At 38.8% G+C, this 14,622-nt stretch overlaps 1 protein-coding gene and 1 pseudogene across 4 annotated transcripts in view; one reads left to right on the plus strand and one right to left on the minus strand.

The window, feature by feature from the left end:
• ZFAND3 (zinc finger AN1-type containing 3) overlaps nucleotides 1–14,622 on the plus strand; it is a 324,282-nt gene that overhangs the window by 106,614 nt on the left and 203,046 nt on the right. For 2 of the 4 annotated variants that reach the window (XM_045057477.1, XM_023253933.2), the window contains exons 2-3: nucleotides 248–288; nucleotides 1,945–1,968. In XM_045057477.1, the coding sequence (XP_044913412.1) occupies nucleotides 248–288; nucleotides 1,945–1,968 (65 nt within the window). The remainder of the gene's footprint in view (nucleotides 1–247; nucleotides 289–1,944; nucleotides 1,969–14,622) is intronic. The other 2 variants (XM_045057478.1, XM_023253936.2) reach the window with 1 other exon arrangement.
• LOC101094759 lies at nucleotides 9,755–10,102 on the minus strand (annotated as a pseudogene).

A 14,622-nucleotide genomic window follows, 5' to 3' on the forward strand; every position in this document is an offset into this window, starting at 1 on the left:
TAATCACAAAAAACAAAGCATTGGTTAACTCACTGATAATAAAGTATCATATTTTGTTTTTGTTGTTTTGTTTGTTTTGTCTCCTTGTGGGAGAGGGTGGTTGGTTAGTTTATTAGTTTATTAGTTTATTAGTTCAGTTGCCTGGCCAGGGGATTCTCGCTTACATTTCAAACATCTTTATGTTTTCATTAGAGTAATACTGAATTTTTAGCTCTTCTTTCTTTTCTTTCTTTTTTTTTTGCCCCAGGTCCAGCAAGACTATGAACCTCTGTTCCAAATGCTTTGCTGGTAAGTGCAGAAAAAAGGTTTTTAATTTATTTTTATTTTTATTTTTTGATTGTTTTTAAGATGATCTAAATTATTTGGCCTCCTTTTGTGTTTATGCATGGGGTTTTGTTTTCTTTGCTGGTGTGTGAAAGCAGATTCTCCTTACCAAGATGCTTCATATATTTGTTAGGATTATTAAAATAGCCTTCCCTGAGTGAAATGAAATCATCTGTGTACTTGCACCAAGCTTTCTATAGTTTACAGTTGTTGATGTATAGTGGAACTGTAAAATCTTGTGTTGTTCTAGGGTAATTAATACATGTTCATCTCTGATCTTGACTTGAAATTCTGCTTTTTCAGTGAGCATATAAGAGAAAGGATATTTTCATGTTGGAGTCAGGAAGAAAATCATGCCGAATTAGCCCTTTCTAATCCCGTCCCTTATTGAAATCACTTTGGGTAAATCACTTAATCTCTTTAGACCTTAGAGTTGTCATTTTTAACATGAAGGGCTTGGGACTTGATGTTTGCCAAGGTCCTTTTCCAGCCCCCAAATGCTATTTGGTTGACTCCTTAAATTATGACTCCTTCATGAACTTAAACCTTCATTTTTTTAAAGAATTTCATATCTGATGATCTTAATAAAATACCTGAGTCTTTACTAACTGAGAGATGTTTAACTTTCCTTTTCTACTCATTCTGTCGTAGATAAAGCTGGACGCTAGTTAAAGTGCTAAGGACAGACTTTGAACAGTAATATATAGCAATAGGGAAGAGTTCAGTTTGAACACAACTTTTATTCATGCAGAAGTGACTGGCATTTTAAATGGAGAATGAGGGAATAAGGAGGGGTTGCTCACTTGGCTTAGTAGTCCAGGAAGTGAAAAATCACAAAGGGTTTGTCGGTATAAATGATGACTAGGTTGGTTGTATCTATTAGCAGACTGTCTGGAAGTTAGGATCCTGCCCTCCTACTGAGATTGAGAGACTGAGGCCCTATCCTTTCTAATGTTTACATTTTAAAGAAATGTTTTTCATGTCCTTGACAGGGATTCCTGAGATGTAGGAGATGCATATGCATCTCAAAGGGACAGAGGAAGAATTTACAGTTGTAAAAAACTCTTTTCAGTAAATTGTCTAAGATAGGATGTTCAGAGGCCTGTAGTCAGGTGTTACAGCTAATAAAACCTTAAATTCTTTAGGCAGCCTTGAGCTTTCTTAGGCACTTTAAGAGGGACTGGGGTCATCCTAGGGATGGGGTCTTGATTAGAAACTGTTAGTGTTTGTTTAAATATTTTAATGTTTGGGGAGGGGGTGGAGTCTGTAGTTTTTATAAGCTGAGATTGAGTTCTAGTTGAGCAGAGGGCTCAGATGAGCCTGCTAGAGATTGGCCAAGGAGAGAATTTTTGTCAGTTTTCACCTTCTATTCATTATGCTATTTAGGCTTTAGTCGTTTACATTTATGCCTAAGCTAGGGGATTGGTGGGAGGGAGTTGCAGGGCCCAGGGTTGGGGAAGGTACTTTATATCTGTTAAAAGTTTGGAATTTGTCAAATACTTTAGGTCTTTAAAAGAAAAAAAAATATTGGTAAGTTTGGTTTTTATCCAACTTTTAATAGTATCTCTGCCATTAAATGAATGTATTCTGCTCTTTTTACTTACATGTCTACAATTACAGATATGAAGAACTACTTCCTCATTGGTGAGAGTTTAAATTTTATGGTAAAGATGAAAGTAGCAATGAGACAGAATGTATATTAGATTGATGACTGTCTCCATATATTGCTAGCTTCCCCTTACAATTCAGTAAAGAGTGGCTTTGGGAGAAAGGGCTCATGTCAAATCAAGAACTGTCTCTTGTCCCTAACTAAATATACAATTTTAGAAATTATCACCTATGGTCTTTGCATTTCTTTGTACTTGTTACAGTTTTATTTTTTATGGTTATAATTGTTTATTGTCTCTCTGGTGATTTGTGTACATTTACTCTTTATACAGCTTTGTCATTTTTGCTTTTAAAAATATTAAGGGTATTTTCAAGTGCGTAAAGAAAATAATCTTTTTCCTTCTTTATCCCCATATTCTTAATGTCTTCAATGTCATTTGACATCATTTGAAAGGAATGATTAGTAACACACTGCTTGCGGAAGTAGCATTTGGTGTTCTTTTTGAAGTACAGGAAAAAAGTCACTGAACTTTACAATATATTTGTGGATTTCATTCCTGAATGAAAGTAGAGTGTAGAGGCATGAGATGTATAGAACAACAAGAAGATTATTTTGGTCAAAGCCACTGTGATTTTCAATACTCTTTTAAAGTATACCATGAAGTATACAATGTACTTTTAAAAGATGGAAAAATTACTTTAAAAACAGCTGTTGTGTCCCATTAGGGACACATTTATTTTGCTTTTCAAAATAAATCTATGTGGTGGAAAAGTGAGTGAGTTTGTTGGAACTTGTTTACGTAAAATTGAAGTGAGTAAAAACATATTTAAGATCTTGTTGAAATAGATTACCAAGTTAGGAACTGTGGGTGCCGGTTTAAAGCTCACTTTGATGACTGTTTGCTTCCATTGAAATATTCTGCCAAATGGTGAGCAGTTGCCCTAGTAACTACTACTGCTTCAGATCCCCCAACCCCCCCCCCCCTTTTTTTTTATAAAAGACTCCTGGGCTGTTTGAGGGAAAGAACATGAGTGTATGCAAAGTCAGAGTTACTAAAAAACCATTGAATTGTTAATTTTGCAGGTAAATTATATGCAAATAATAGTGTTTCTCCATATTGTTAGAATAAGAAATGTATATCCAAGCTGGCTGGATTTGCTGTTCTTAACAAGCTTGCAGCTTAACCAAAATTTGTCTCTTTGAAATGGGAAGATACGGTTTTTATTTTTATTTTTTGACATCTAGATTCCTGGTTTGGCATGGCTGAAATCATTTTAGGCCATTTGGAGTCACCCCCAGCCCCCAAAATGTGCAGTATGCTACTTTGTTAGCCTTAAAGTGCCTTTGACCTGAAGACCCTTATCATCCCAAGATTTTCTTGTGCCAGAATCACTATGGTATTTAAAGGAAATATTCTGGGAAGGCACTAAGAAATGATTGACTGTAGTGTTATGATTTGAGGTACAGTGGATTGGAAACACTCTCCTGGGTTCTCTTTACCTGAGGTTATTATTTATAGTCTTAAAAAAAAAAACAGGAGAAGTTAATTTTATCATAGTATATTTTTTCCATTCCCATAAGTATTTGTTGTTTTCCTACTTTATTGTCAATCCCCCTTTTATGTGTTATTTTTTTTCTTCAAATCACAATTTTGAATATTTGTTTGAAAATGTGAATATCTCTCTCTTTTAAGACAGACTGTTCTGTGAGCAGAAACCAGAGACATCTGCAGTTTGGATAAGGAATTCTCCCACCTTTGAGTTGATATATTATCCTTCCAGTTGTGTGTTAGTTATTTTTGTATTATCTCTAAAAAAGATTTATTGAACAGATTTTCAGTTTATTTGAAGTTATGGAAAGAATGTCTAAACTATTGAAAAGGGTGGTATTTAAGCACCCTTGAACTTAAGTTATCAATTGATCTTGCCACACAGATCTTTCTAATTTATATAACTATTGAGCATGTTTTTTGGTCTAATTTTGGCTTTTCTATCCCCTTGATAATATTCTAAAATATCCTTTCATACTGTCCTTTTAGTAAACATTTTTATATTGTTGTTTGACTTTACCAAAAAAATCGGTAAATGTAATTTCTATAATAGCCACAAAATTTCATGATATGGTATTTGTAGTTACGTTATGGTGAATAAACACTTACTGGTTGAAACAATACTTTCTAATGCACTTTTTCTTTTTCTTTTTCTTTTTTTTTTAATTTTTTTTTTTTTAACATTTATTTTTGAGACAGAGAGAGACAGAACGTGAACGGGGGAGGGTCAGAGAGAGAGACGGAGACACAGAATCTGAAACAGGCTCCAGGCTCTGAGCTGTCAGCACAGAGCCCGACGCGGGGCTTGAACTCACGAACCACAAGATGAACCACAACCTGAGCCGATGTCGGACGCTTAACCGACTGAGCCACCCAGGCGCCCCATTAATGCACTTTTTCAAAACTGGTGTTGTGATTCATTTGTGGTTAGAGAAATCAATTCAGTGGGTCATGACTGCATTTAAAAAATTGCCTAGAGGGGCGCCTGGGTGGCTCAGTCGGTTGGGCAGCCGACTTCAGCTCGGGTCATGATCTCGCGGTCCGTGAGTTTGAGCCCCGCATCGGGCTCTGTGCTGACAGCTCAGAGCCTGGAGCCTGCTTCGGATTCTGTGTCTCCCTCTCTCTGACCCTCCCCCGTTCATGCTCTGTCTCTCTCTCTGTCTCAAAAATAAACGTTAAAAAAAATTGACTAGAATAGGAAATAATCAGTGCATCACAAATATTAAGGGCAAGTATTGTTTTGTGAAACCTTTGTTTGAGTTACATATGTAAATGAAAATAGCGCGTAATAGGTTGTGATGTAAATATATATTACCAGGGTTATGATTTAAAAACCACTGTGGTTTAAAAATCCCTGAATTGCAGAAATTCACTAGAAAGTCATTGAATTATTTGAGATCCCATTTTCTTTGGAAAATAGTACATATTTCTTTTCTGTCTTTAGGCAAAACATTAACCAGTTGATTTTTTTTGTGACCTTTGTCTACTCTGAGCTCTTGAATAGTTTGAATTACATGATTTTCTGTATGTAAGCATGAACTAACCTGATTGCTCCTAGGTTAAAATATATATGAAAAGTCAAGCATAGCACCTAAAGGGTGCCTCTTACAAAGGTAAAAATGACCTTTGGTTATGGTATCATTTATTTTCTGTTTGAGTGCAAACCCAGTTTATGAATTTGTGAGTTGGATACTAACTGGCCTTTGATATTTTGGGACATTTGGTACCTCATTCACAAAGACCTCTTGTATTACCATATTAGCAATGCTTTTCACAGAATGTTTTTGCTAAATAAAAGTATGGGTGAGAAAAGAAGCAGGATGGCCACAAGTGGGGAAGGCAGAATTTTTTTACATTTTTCTATTAAAAAAATTAAAAAAAATTTTTTTTAATGTTTATTTCTGAGAGAGAGACAGAACATGAGTGGGGCAGGGGCAGAGAGAGAGAGAGGGAGACACAGCATCAGAAGCAGGCTCTAGGCTCTGAGCTGTCAGCACAGAGCCCGACGCGGGGCTCGAAGTCACAAACCATAAGATCATGACCTGAGCCAAAGTCGGTGGCTCAACTGACTGAGCCACCCAGGAGGCCCCCCCCCCCCAATTTTTTTTTTAACATTTATACATTTTTTGAGAGACAGAGAGTGACAGTGTGAGCAGGGGAAGGACAGAGAGAGAGGGAGACACAGAATCCAAAGCAGGCTCCAGGCTCTGAGCTGTCAGCACAGAGCCTAAACATCGGGCTCGACTCAAGCTCTAAGATCATGACCTGAGCTGAAGTCGGATGCTTAACCAACTGAGTCACCCAGGCGCCCTCAAAAAGTAATACTTTTAATAAAAAGCAGAAACAAACTCAAATACAGAGAACAAACTGGTGATTGTCAGAGGGGAGAGGGTAGGGATATAGGCAAAATGAATAAAGGGGAGTGGGAGGTACAGGCTTCCAGGTATGTAATGAGTAAGTCACAAGGATGAAAGGTACAGCATAGGGAATGTAGTCAGTGATATTACCATAGCATTGTATGGTGACAGTTTGTAGCTACATTTATGATGAGTATAGGTATAACTTGTCTAATCACTGAGGCTTATACCTGAAACTAATGTAACATTGTGTGTCAACTATAATAAGAAAGTAAAAAGAATACTTTGTAAAAAGTTTATTTTGAGAGAGAGTGCATGCGTGCAAGTGGGAGAGAGGGGGGAAGAGACAGAGAATCCCATGGAGGCTCCACACAGTCAGTGCAGAGCCCGATGTGGGGCTCCATCTCATGAACTTTGAGGTCATGACCCAAGCAGAAACCAAGAGTTGGACCTTAACTGAGCCACCCAAAAGAATAGTTTTAATGCATTACTATGTCAATTTACAGAAAGGGACAAGAATAGAAGAACTAACGCATAAGGGATGTCTTGTCAGTTGAAGATGAATTAAAATTATAGATAAAACATTTCTTAAATTATAAGCTAATGGTGAAGTTAAGTTTTTGAAAATTCATTTCGGTGTGACTTTTCACATACGTGTATTTCTTAGTGGGAAGATAGTTAAGCTAAGTTTATTTTTGTTTCATGGTTACTTGTGTACTGTGCCTCGATACTGATAAAGAATATTGCAGTGAATAAAATAATACCTGTCATATAAGAAGCATAGTTTATTTATTTATTTTTTAATGTTTTATTTATCTTTGAGACAGAGAGAGACGGAACATGAACAGGGGAGGGGCAGAGAGAGAGGGAGACACAGAATCCGAAGCAGGCTCCAGGCTCTGAGCTGTCAGCACAGAGCCCGACGCGGAGCTCGAACTCACGAACCGTGAGATCATGACCTGAGCCAAAGTCGGACACTCAACCGACTGAGCCACCCAGGTGCCCCTAAGAAGCATAGTTTAATATGACTCTGGAGCTAGGTGCGTACTTTATTTTGTGGGAGTCAGTTTTCAGGTACCTATTCAAATGAGTAATCTTAGACGCCAGTTTATGATACTTAACTTTGGAGAAAATATTGTTATAATTAATATATTTTTGTTACAGGTTTTGTCGGCTGGGAGAAAACTGTTCTGTACAGTACTTTCATTTTCACTTTTATTATTTCTTGATTTTGTCATATAGTTACTGTTTTAAATTCAAAATGGACTTTGGGGAGGCTTTAAGTGATTGAAATAGCCTAAGTATTCAAGCAGGATTTCATTTTCCTCATTGTTGCTTACTTTATATCCAATTTGGAAATTATCAGGCTTGTTTGTTGCTGTCAAATTTTCTACCTAAATCAAAAATTATTATTGAATAATAGAGTTACCTAATTTATACTCTTAACATGCCATTAGTTTGGGATTTTTGTTTTCCCTTTCAAAAATAACAGGGACATTAATTAAATGCCGATTGAGAAGACTACAAAGCAGTATATGTAGTATTCTGTTTTTAATTAGACTACATATAATTTATTTTTACTGAAGTATAGTTGACACTGATGTTACATTAGTTTCAGGTGTGCAACACAGTGATCCAGCAAGTCTGTATGTTAAGCTCTGCTCACCACAAGTGTAGCTACCATTTGTCACCATACGACACTATTACTGTATCACTGACTGTATTTCCTATGCTGTACTTTCCACCTTCATAACTTATTCTGTACCTGGAAGCCTATACCTCCCACTTTCCTTCACTCATTTTGTCCATACCCCTGCTTTTCCTTCTGGCAACCACCGGTTTGTTGTCTGTATATATGGCTCTGTTTCTGCTTTTTTTTTGTTCATTTGTTTCGCTCTTTAGATTCCACATATAAGTGAAATCATAGTGTTTTGTCTTTTACTGATGATTTTTTTTGAAGAAAACACAAAATTATGTATATATTTATATAATAACATGACATGTTTATGTTTATGGCTGGGACAGTTGAGGAAACTATACACGGATGTTTTGCGTTTTCCCCTTCCCACACAGACTTTATACTAAGGAAGACAGCATGAGGAAACGGAGCAAGAAACACAAAAATTATATACAAGTGACAGTCAAGGAGTCTGGGGCCCAGGGAATCCAGGGATCCTGCTCTCTATTCCTTCTTCACCAGCTTTCTCCTATCCAATCTGATAGCTTGAAAAGTGAATGGCCAGTCAGGAAGAAGCATACACACCCGCTATCACCCCACACATGTATCAACAGGTTCATGGTCATTCTCATCGGGCCCAATGTTTGATGTATCTGAATTTGTGAGGTGAGAGGACGAGAGAGGATTACAAATCTTACCCTCTTGAATGGTTAGTTCTCACTCCTGCCATCCTAATTAGCAGTAGGATTTAGGCCAGACTAGTGATACATAGAATGAAGGTGCTGGCCACCTGCACCCCTCTTTTCCACTTGCTCATGAATTCACATTGCTGCTTCTCCTCATCCCATAGGAGTCAAGGAGTCAAGTTACTGAGCTCTAGGAAGGCAGAGATTTCTCAATGTTCCCTTTCTCTCTCCCAGACCACCTGACCCCCCTCCCCTTCTTCCAAGGTGAATCATCTCCTAGGGACCTGCTGCTCCAGCCCTGCCATAATACCAAAGCCCAGAGGCTTGCTCAATGTATCCCGTTTCTTCTGATCTCCTTAACAATACACCTGGCATCTGATTACATCTGAAGTGTGGGACTCCACCACACGTGTGTGACTAAGCATGTGTCCTCAGGCCCACAGGTTGGCTGCCAGAGCAACTTTTTAGCAGTAAAGGCCAGGAAAGTGGGCGAGGGCAAGATGCTTCTAGAAGCTAGCTTCTTAGAACTTTTTCCTTGATGCTGAAAACCATGATATTTATGAGGCCCTCTTGCTCCAGTATATAGCCCTCAAGTCTCAACTTTTTCTCTCCCCATTTAGTCTTCAGATGGTTCCCATCTGTAGGCTCACCCACAGGCTTTCCTCACTTAGTTTTACCATGAATGGCATGGTTTGTTTGTTTTTTTTCAGCTGGCAGTTATACAATTTTGAAATTAGAATCAGTCTTATCTATATTCAACTCTTTTACAAATGAGGAAATAGAAACCCATAGAGGTTAAATGACTTTACCAAGGTTACACATCAGTTTTGCGAAGATGCAGTGCAGCTGGAACCCAGATATCTTGACTCTACACCTAGTGCTCTTTCCACTGTCCCATGATACTTTCAAAAGCACATGCTACAAGAGAAAGAAAGTGCCCGTTTCATGTAAATGATGCAGGGAAAACTGTAAGAGACACTCAGGAAGGGAGGTTAGGTGGGCATTGTAGTTTTAGGCAAGCAAATGAGTTTTTCTTTTTGAGGATTCTCTAAACCTGCCATAATGGGAATATGAAGCAATAGCAGCCTAAGAGGAAAAAAAAAACAAAAACAAAACATGTAGAAGCAGAGAAAACAGATATTATTCAGTCTGCCTTTCCCAGCATTGTCAGGTTGGCCTCCAGATGTAAACCTACCATATTATTCTCAAGGCTTAGCCTAACCAGTTTTGGGATATTCTCTTCCAAAAGGAGAAATCACATCTTCCCAGGTTCTCATACAGAGAAAAAAGAGCATTTACAGCATTATGCAATCCTAGTCTCTCATTTCTGGCCCTTGCTTGGGCTCAGTGAGGGTGTGAAAATCTCAATTTAACCAAAGAAATGAACTCAGAGCCCCCTTTCAACCCACATCATCTTCTCAGCAGCTCCTATGGGAATTAGGGTCATTTCTGGCTTGCAAGTTGAGATCTAACCAGGCACTCATTCCACTCCAGCCTATGATATATTAAAAGTTCAGTGGGTGAGGGAAGAAGAGAGAAGGGGAGCTGAGGTTACCCTACAAGCTTGCTGGTGATGAGTGAGGACTTTCTCTGGGGCAAATCCTGTGGGTTGGGAATGTGATTACCAGTCACCAGGTTCTTGTCTGGTCCTGCACTTGGCAACTGCTTATTCTTCCTCTTGTCTTTGGCCATGTTGTGGTCTCTTGAGTCAGAGTACTTTTGCCCTTTCTGGAGTCTCTCCATGAAGTTGGAGCCATCTGGCTTTTGTCTTATGGGATATTTGGCCTTTAGCTTTGCCTCCTTTCCTCTCTCAGGGAGAATACCTCCTTTCTCCTGTGTGTCCTGCTGCTCGTCACCAGTCTCTTGTGCAGGGTTCTCCTCTTCTTATTTCTGGGACATGGTGGGACCAGGACTGGCGTATAGAGGGTTTGGGAAGTCAACCAGAGAAAGGAAGGGGGAGGGAGAATGGGGACATCCTGTGCTACTTCTTCGGCTCCTTTCACTAGGGTTGCTCAGTCAGAATGGTGGCCCTTGCCACTGTCTTACTTATTTCATTTAGCAACTTACCTTCTAGATCTACCCATGTTTCACAGATGGCAAGATCTTACTCCTTTTTTTTTTTTTAATGTTGATTTATTTTTGAGAGAGAAAGAGAGTATGAGTGGGGGAGGGGAAGAGAGAGAAGGAGACACAGAATCTGAAGCAGGCTCCAGGCTCTGAGCTGTCAGCACAGAGCCGGATGCGGGGCTCGAACCCACGAACCGTGAGATCATGACCTGAGCCGAGGTTGGATGCTTAACTGACTGAGCCACCCAGGTGCTCCAAGATCTTGTTTTTTTTGTTTTGTTTTGTTTGTTTGTTTTTTATGGCTGAGTAATATTCCATTGTGTGTTTGTACCATATCTTCTTTATCCATTCATCTATTGCCAGACATTTAGGATGCTATTACATCTTGGGTATTGTAAATAATGCTGCAATAAAGATAGGGCTGCATATATCTTTTTGAATTAGTATTTTAGTTTTCTTTAGGTAAATACCCATAACTACACATAATTTTTATGGTTGCATGGGATAAAGCTGGAAGAAGGTACCCGAAAAGTTTAATTTTGGTAGTCTCAGAGTAGGCATATTGGGGGAATTTTAGTTTTAATTTTGTTTGTACGTTCAGACTTTTATTAATTGTAAATAATATATAGATTTTTAAAAAGTGAAGCGCATTTCTACTTATGTCTGACACATTCTGGAAGTGGTTAATTTCTTTCTGAAATGAGAGGAACATAAATTGGCTGTAGTTGCAGCAAAGAGAATCTAAAGGTTGGCATTTGAATTAAGTGATACAGCAGTGCTAGGTATAGGGTGGAAGGGTAGATAAGCCAAAATGCAAACATTTCTCTTCAAAGTGACTTGTTTTCCATGGTTATTTCCAGAACAGGGCAATAAATTGCTGTTTCATGGCAAGTAAATTAAAACATTTCCTTATGAACCTGCAATTCTTACTTTTTGGAGTTGCACTCTAATCTCCTCTCTGCTTCCATTCTGTTTTAGAAGTTCAAAGTATAAGTGGCTTGATACCAGTCACTTTTGGAAGGGAAGAAGAATTGTAGGTTACAGCTGAATTTTGAGGATCTGCAGTAAGAGGAACAGAGTAAATCTGAAAAATTTAAGCACTTCTTGTTATGCATGTTTTCTTTTAGAAATTATGGGAACTCTGTACCCATCGCTAAAATGGTATAAAACAAACTACCCTCTCCAGTGAGTCATTTTATAGCATGGTGGGGTTGGGGCAAGATACTAGAATTTGTATGCTTGTCATATCTTGATTTTTCAAATCACCTTTCCCAGAAGAAATGCAGCTGCTGCTCTTAAAATGAAGCATTTGAATAGGGTGGTTCTGTCTTTGTAATTGACTTACTGTTGAATGCTCTGATTTCTTAAAAACTGAGTTTTTTTTTTTTTTAATTTTTTTTTTTCAACGTTTATTTATTTTTGGGACAGAGAGAGACAGAGCATGAACGGGGGAGGGGCAGAGAGAGAGGGAGACACAGAATCGGAAACAAGCTCCAGGCTCTGAGCCATCAGCCCAGAGCCCGACGCGGGGCTCGAACTCACAGACCGCGAGATCGTGACCTGGCTGAAGTCGGACGCTTAACCGACTGCGCCACCCAGGCGCCCCAAAAACTGAGTTTTTAAAGAAAGATTTCTCAAGTATAACAAACACATAGGTCATGCACTGGTTAAAAAGAGACAATTTAGCTCACTGAATTTTCCCAACCAGTAGGTGTCCATTGGTGGGTATCTGGTGTGAGTGTCTGAAGTTAGAAAATAATATAATAAACATCCATAACCCAAACCAGAACTAACAAATACTGACATTTTTTTGTCCTTTTTGTTTGTTTTATATTGTATTTTAAACTTAGTTTTTCTTCTACCTCAGTCATCCTTTTTTCATCACACAGAGAGTCACTATTGTTATTTTTGTATTTATACTTTTTGAGTGGGTATTTATATAAACAATATATGATTCTGTTTTAAAAATGTGTAAATGGCTAGTGGTATGTTGCACTAGTCATTCTACAGCTTATATTTTTTAATAATGATTTTAAAAACCAATCATGTTGATACATGTTGCTCTAGTTCATTTTAACTGTTATAATATTATTATAATCAGTATCCTGATTTACATGAAATAGAGTTTAAAGTGTTTATGACAGTGAAACTAATGATACCCCTTTGTACTCTTCAAAGTGTCCCAGTTGGTTGATAAATTATAGGTCGCCTTCATTATACCATGCCCCAATTGATCTAGTCCCCTGTTAATGGACATATTCTTTTCAGTTACTCTCTTTATATCACAGTTGCAACCTTATGTTTTCTCTATTTTTAAAAACTTGTTTGAATGTGTTGACTATTTCTGTGTTAGAAACCATATTCTCTGTGGTATAGCTTCCTTGGTCTCAAATGAAAGCAAGACACAGGGCAGCAGGTCCTTACACTGATTAGCAAAGCTGAACTCTGGCAGCACTCTCTGACCTCTTGGTGGATAGCCGTTTGCTGTCTCACTAGTGAGCATTCTTTTCTTTTTAGTTTTTTATTAAAAAATTGTTTTTAGGGGCGCCTGGGTGGCGCAGTCGGTTAAGCGTCCGACTTCAGCCAGGTCACGATCTCGCGGTCTGTGAGTTCGAGCCCCGCGTCAGGCTCTGGGCTGATGGCTCAGAGCCTGGAGCCTGCTTCGGATTCTGTGTCTCCTTCTCTCTCTGCCCCTCCCCCATTCATGCTCTGTCTCTCTCTGTCTCAAAAATAAATAAATGTTAAAAAAAAAATTTAAAAAAAATTGTTTTTAATGTTTATTTTTGTGAGAGAGAGAGAGAGACAGAGACACACAGAGAGAGAGAGAGAGAGAGAGCATGAGCAGGGGAGGGGCAGAGAGAGAGGGAGACACAGAATCAGAAGCAGGCTCCAGGCTCTGAGCTGTCAGCACAGAGCCTGACCCGGGGCTCGAACCCACGAACCGTGAAATCATGATCTGAGTCGAAGTCGGGCTCTCAACCAACTGAGCCACGCAGGTGCCCTTCACTAGTGAGCATTCTTAAATTGTATGATTAATTATTATGCTAGTCATGATAAGTGAAGCAGTGTGTTGAAGATATGTTGTCATGGAAATTATGTCAAAAATAATTGTTGCATTTGTAATGAAAAAATTCTCAGTGCTATAAGTAGCAGAAAGGTAGCTTTTAGGCCTAATGTACAAAAATCATCATGGTGTGTCAGTATTTTAGGAAAAATAAAAGAAAGTTAATGGTCATTGGGGTTTTAAGATAGTTTGGCTCTGTCGTTTGGCTTTCTTTCTGTTTTTAAAAAATTTTTTTAAACATTTATTCATTTTCTGAGAGAGACAGAGTGAGACAGAGTGTGAGTTGGGGAGGGGCAGAGAGAGTGAGGGAAGGGAGCATAGATCTGAAGCAGGCTCCAGGCTCTGAGCTGTCAGCTCAGAGCCCGATGTGGGGCTCCAACTCATGGACCGTGAGATTATGACCTGACCCGAAGCCGACTGAGCCACCCAGGTACCCTCGTTTGGCTTTATTTCTGTCCACATGTTGGTCTACAGCTGTGTTCTTCATAATGGTGCATCGGATTATCCATTGAGGCATAAAGAAATGTTAGAATTTCTACTTCTATACTTTTATCATCCCATATATATGCTGTTGATTTTTATAATGTACATATTTTTATTGGTGTTAGTTTCCTAGGGCAGCCATAGCAAATCACTATAAACTGGGTGGCTTAAAACAACAGTTCTAGAGGCCAGAAGTCTGAAATCAAGGTGTTGTAAGCCATCAGACTTGGTTCCTTCTGGAGGCTCAGAGAGGAAATGCATTCCATGCCTCTCCTTGCTTCTGGTGCCTGCCAGCAATTCTTGGCATTCCTTGGCAGCTTATATACACAGTACTCCAGTGTCTGCCTTCATCTTCACATGGCCTTCTCTTGTGTGTCTCCGTTGTTTGGATTTAGTGTCCCCGCTTATGTAGGATGATTTTATTTTGAAATTCTTAATTACATTTGCAAAGGTCTTTTTAACAAATAAGATTACAGGTTTGGGAATGTGTGTGTGTACACACACACACACACGCACACACACATACATACATGATTTAGTGCCCCCACTATAAAATACATAAAAGTGTGTGTGTGTGCGCGTGCGTGTGTGTGTATACACACACAAGACTTTTTTTGGTGAGGGATGTGAGAAGGGGTCACATCATTCAGTTCACTGCAGGAATATATAATTGTGTATACACACACACACACACACACACACACACACACACACACACACACGTAGAAGGTGGGTGCTCACATTTTATACTGATGGTATACCCCTATCAAAGAAGCTTGGAGATCCCTAGTTCTGAGATCGCTTG

The sequence above is a fragment of the Felis catus genome, chromosome B2 (genome assembly GCF_018350175.1).
Source record: "Felis catus isolate Fca126 chromosome B2, F.catus_Fca126_mat1.0, whole genome shotgun sequence".
Taxonomy (NCBI): Eukaryota; Metazoa; Chordata; class Mammalia; order Carnivora; family Felidae; genus Felis; species Felis catus.